Genomic DNA, 5,420 nt, shown 5'->3' with positions numbered 1-5,420 from the left:
CGTCAAATCAGATCTGACTGGTACAGGAGGAGATTGTCCCTCCTTTCCCGGCAGAGCATCTGGTGGATTTGAACCGTGCACCTCTGGGATTCCAGTACAGCTTCTTGCCTCTAGGCCACCAGAGTTCCCCTTTTAATTGAGATTTTAATGAAAGTTTATAGGGAACTTGAATTTCCATTCATTCATTGCTGCACATTTTTCTCCTTGCCCCCCCCCCAATTCTCTTTTCTCTTTGAAAAAAAAATTCTCTCATTGTTGTACAATCTCTCCCTCCCCCAAGTCCACTTTACTATGCAGCTCTTATTCTGGACTGTTATCATACGAATAATACCTAATTTTATATTCCTTTTAAGCAGTTCTTCCCCTCTATTTCCATGCAGTGTACATTATTTATCCCCTCTTTTCTTAGTTACCCTCCAACTCCGACGTCAGTCCTGTTTTAGAACAGTGGCACTGTGCAGTATTCATCCTTTTGTGACAGATATTTCACTCAGCATAATGTCCTTCAGGGTCACCCATTTTGTATATTTCATGAGTTCCGTGTATTTCAGTGCTGCATAGTATTCCATGTGTGAATATACCACAGCTTCTCTATCCATTCATTTGTTGATGGGCACTTGGGTTGTTTCCATCCCTTTGCTATTGTGAACAAAGCAGCAATAAACACGAGTGTGCATATATGTGGTTGGATGGCGGTTCTGGTTTCTTTAGAGTGTATTCCCAGTAGTGAAATTGCTGGGTTAAATGATATTTCTATTTGCATCTTTTTGAGAAAGCACCATACTGCCTTCCAGAGTGCTTGCTCTGTTTTACACTCCCACCAACAATGAATAAAGGTTCTTGTTTCTCCACAACTTTACCAGTATTTGTTGTTTGCTGCTCTGTTGAACTTTGCTATTATTACTGGGGTGAGATGTTTTGATTTGGTTCTCTTTTAGAGCTAGGGATTTTGAACATTTCTTCATGTGTTTGTTCGTCATCTGAATGTCGTCTTTGATGAAGTGTCTGTTCATATCCTGTGCCCACTTTGCAATTGGGTTGTTTATCTGGTTGAGGTGCTGGAGTATTCCATAAATTATAGATAGAAGTTGCTTATCAGACATGTTATTATCAAATATTTTTTCTGTGGCTTTTCTTTTTACCCTGTTGCATAGTTTTTGGAGGTGCATAGGGATTTGATTCTTAGAAAGTCCTATTTGTTTTATTCTTTCCTGGTTGTAGGTTTCTCAGGATGCTTGGGAAACTATTCATGTTGTGGATTAGGGCTTCTAATTCTTCCAAGTTTTTCTCTGATGAAGTTTATAGTCCTTGGTTTTAGTCCTAGGTCCTTGATCCACTTTGAGTTGGTGTTTTGGTATGGTGTGAGATGTGGGTCTTGCTTGAGTTTTCTGCAGATAGTTTTCCAATTTTGCCAACACCATTTGTTAAAGAGGCTTTCATTTCCCTACTTAACTGATTTCATCTCCTTGTCAAAAATCAGTTGACCATACGTAGATGGGCTGATTTCTGGGTTCTCAATTTTAATCCATTGATATGTGTGTTTGTCATTGTACCAGTACCACACTTATCTTGACCACCATGGCAGTGTAGTAGGATTTGAAATCAGGGAGTGAGATGCCTCCTACCTTGTTTCTCTTTTTAAGGAGTGCTTTGCTTATTTGAGGTCTCTTTCCATTCCAAATGAAATTGGAGATTGCCTTTTCCATCTTGTTGAAGAATGGAATTGGTACTTGTATTGGGATTGCATTGAATGTGTAAGTTGCCTTTGGTGGTATTACCATTTTCATAATATTGAGTGTTCCTATCCATGAGCAAGGGATATTTTTCCACTTCTCCAGGTCTCTTTTTGTTTCTTTTAATAATGTTCTGTAATTTTCTTTGAATCGATCCTTTTTGTTTCTAGATAAATTTACTCCCAAATATTTAATCTTGTGATTTGCTATTGTGATGAGTATTGGGGTTTTTTAACTCCGGTTCTGTATTTTCTTTGTCACTGTAGAAAAATCCAATTGATTTTTTTTATCATTTTTAATTAATTTTAATGAAAGTTTACAGAGACTTTGTATTTCCATTCATTCACTGTTGCACTTTTCTCTCTGCTCCCCCCTCTTTGAAAAGTAAAAGAAAAGTTCCCCCATTGTTTTACAATACCTACCCCCAGGTCTACTCCACTATGCAGCCTTCATTCTGGACTTCTGTCATGACAGTAATACCTAATCACATATCCCTTTTAAACAGTTTTCATCTTTCTCAGTCTCCCCCCAACCCTGATGTCAGTCCTGTTTTACAATAGTGGCACCATGTAGTATTTGTCCCATTGTGACTGAGATACTTCACTCAGCATAATGTCCTTCGGGGTCACCCATTTTGTATAATAATTCATGAGTTCCTTGGTTTTCAATGCAGCATAGTATTCCAATGTGTGAATATACCACAGTTTATCCATTCGTTTGTTGATGGACTCTTAAGTTGTTTCCAAGTCCATGCTACTGTGAATAAAACAGCACAGAACATGGGTGTGCATATACCTGCTTGGGTGGCGGTTATGGTTTTCTTAGGGTATATTCCTAGTAGTGGAATTGCTGGGTCAAATGGTATCTCTATTTGAGAAAGCGCCAGACCACCTTTCACAGTGCTTGCACCATTTTACACTCCCACCAACAGTGAATAAGGGTTCTCATTTCTCCACAACCTCGCCAGCATTTGTTGCTTGCTGTTCTGTCAAATTTTGCTCTTCTTACCGGGGTGAGATGATATCTCATAGTTGTTTTCCAATTGGTTTTTATATGTTGGTCGACCTTGTATCCTGCCAGTTTGCTGAATTGGTCAACTATGTCCAGTTGTTTTCTTGCTGAGTCTTTAGGGTTTTCTAAGTATGCTGTCATATCATCTGCATATAGTAGCAGAACTTTTTTATCAATACGCCAGTTTTAATATTTCCTCAGAAAGTTAATCAATGAGAGATTTGATGCTGTTTTTATGAACTGCAGCCCTTCAAGTCTGGAGTCCCAGATGAGTGTTGAATGAAGCCAAGTATCAGGCTCACCAAAGCAAGTTTTAATTTGTAGTTTGGTCACATATCCCGAGTCACACAGGCATGTGGATGCAAGTGGAAACGGAAAGAATTTTTAACAGTGTCCCTCAACCTCTAATTGAAAGAGGAAAAATATAGCTGTATCAAGTGCTTTCGTCCTGGATTGTCATTTCCCGGTTTTGGCCAGTGATTCATGCCATGCCCAAGTCCACTGATCTCCCCTTCTCAGTCCTTAGCTCAGATGACACTGGGAGCCTCACAGAGCTAGGGGAGGCTGCCCCCCACTCCTCCTGCCATGGACAAAGAATTGGCCCTTGTTTTGTGGAGGAGGCCGCCTGCTGGTTTCAGTGTCCAGGCCCTTCGCACCCCCACCGCAGTGTGTTCCTCTGGGGGCGGGTCCTTCCTGAGGGCTTTGCCCGAGGCTCCTTGAGGGGCGCTTTTCCTCCTGGTCCTGAGCAGACACGCTCTTCTGCGGCTCAGTTTTCAGGAAGGCCGGTCTGGACTCCCCAGCGTCTGGACTCCCCAGCGTCGGCATCACTTGGCACTCACCGTGGATCTGAGTGGGGGGTGCTCCGGCACCTCGAGAAAACTGGCACCCTCAGACGTTTTCAGGACCACCCTTGGGACCGCAGGTCTCTATGGAGAGTCTGATAGGAGAGAGGAGCTCTCAGCCCAAGCAACAGAGTGTCCCCCCCTCACTGAACATACCAGAGCCACGTAGCAAACTTCTTCAGAGCCTGGGGACCTCACTGGGGCAGGGGCAGGGGTTTTAACATCACTGGAGTTTTCAGACATCAGAAATGCTCGGGGAGTCTGCCTTCTGTGGGCTTGGCTGAGGCGAGGCGCACTTGGTGGCGCGCGGCAGGGGAGTCCCAGGTGAGGTGGGGGGGAGGCAGGCGAGGCGGGGGATCCCCAGGCGAGGCGGGGGACCCTTGCTCCTCGACCAGCACGGCTGTACTCGGCCTCCCGCTCACCTCCCTTCAGTCTGAAGGACAGAAGACACGGAGGGAACCAGCCCCGAGCCAGGAGGCCTGTCTTGAGCCAGCACCGTGCCAGGTGCAGACTGCCTGTGCTGCTGGTCGCAGGCTGACCTGAGGGACGTCGGCGTCAGGGGACAGGGAGAACAAGGCCGTTTTCTCCCTAGCATTGTCATTTCCAATAGAGCTGTTCTCTGTCTCCTCTCAGGAAACCTTGTCTTAGGTCTCCTTGGGAGTGCCCATTCTGTTCTCTGACAGTAACGAGCAGTTAATGGACAAGGTGGGGCCAGTGGAGGGGAACTGTCCCCCTCCCACAGTATGGCCTGCGTCAGATGTGCTTGCACTGGCCAGGGTACGGGGCCAGGGCTCAGGGCTCATACCTGCTCACTCGGGTTCCTCTGGTGTTGGTGGCTGGTGGGTGCCGGGTGGGCCCCGCTCGGTCCTGTGTATGAGCTGGTTGGAGGCAGGGTGCACAGCTGCAGCCGGTGGGCGCTGAGTGACCGACTGTCCTGGCCAGGATCTGTGGGGGCGTACTCAGCCGGCCCCTTGCTGCTCCCGGGGTACGCCCAGGAGCTGGGTTCTAATTCAGAGGAGACTGACTGGAGACTTGCGGGAAGGGGTGACTCCAGCTGCAGGGTGTGAGATGTATGGTGGGGTCCCCGCGTGGGATGCTGGGGCCCCTTGCTGCTCCCAGTGGCCCGCCGCCCACGAACTGGGTTCTAATTTAGAGGACACCAGTTGGAGACATCTGAGCTGAGACTGGTGAGACTGGTGGGAAGGGGTGACTGGCTGCAGGACGAGAGATCTCGCATGGTGGGGTCCCGTGTGGGGTGCTGGGGCCTGGTTGGGGTTCGGGCCTGGCTCTGTCTGCTGTAGTTTTGCTGCAGAGGAACTGCCGGCTCTCACTCCTCTCCCCTGGCCTCTTTCTCAAAGGCGTGTCAAGTGCGGATGCTGTCCTGCCCACCCGATCTACGTCGCCCTCGGAAGTGACCGGTTCAGCTGTTGGACCCTCAGGCCGGAGCACACGCGAGCAGGGCTGAGGGCGCCATGGACCTCCGTCTCCACCAGCCTGGTTTTCTCAGGCCCCAGGTCCCTCCCTGTGCGCTGCTGGCACTCGTCCCCTCCACTGTGGGACGACTCCATCGTGGAGAAGTCCCTCAAGTCCCTGAAGGACAAGAACAAGAAGCTGGAGGAGGGCGGCCCCGTGTACAGCCCCCCGGTGCAGGTGGCCGTGAAGAAGTCCCTGGGGCAGCGGGTGCTGGACGAGCTGAAGCACTACTACCACGGCTTCCGCCTACTCTGGATCGACACCAAGATCGCCGCGCGCATGCTCTGGCGCATCCTGCACGGCCACACGCTGACGCGCAGGGAGCGCAGGCAGGTGAGGGGGCGCAGGCAGGTGAGGGGGC

General features: G+C 48.7%; 1 protein-coding gene across 1 annotated transcript in view; it reads left to right on the top strand.

Annotated features, from left to right (window-relative positions):
- LETM1 (leucine zipper-EF-hand containing transmembrane protein 1) overlaps positions 1 to 5,420 on the top strand; it is a 62,514-nt gene that overhangs the window by 19,205 nt on the left and 37,889 nt on the right. Inside the window, exon 3 of the mRNA XM_006893601.1 lies at positions 4,945 to 5,392. Coding sequence (XP_006893663.1) covers positions 4,945 to 5,392 — 448 coding nt within the window. The remainder of the gene's footprint in view (positions 1 to 4,944; positions 5,393 to 5,420) is intronic.

The sequence above is a fragment of the Elephantulus edwardii genome, unplaced genomic scaffold, assembly GCF_000299155.1.
Source record: "Elephantulus edwardii isolate Elephantulus edwardi_28Jun2011 unplaced genomic scaffold, EleEdw1.0 scaffold00129, whole genome shotgun sequence".
Taxonomy (NCBI): domain Eukaryota; kingdom Metazoa; phylum Chordata; class Mammalia; order Macroscelidea; family Macroscelididae; genus Elephantulus; species Elephantulus edwardii.
The sequence above is the reverse complement of the archived record's forward strand: the minus strand, read 5'-3'. Positions and strand labels throughout refer to the sequence as shown.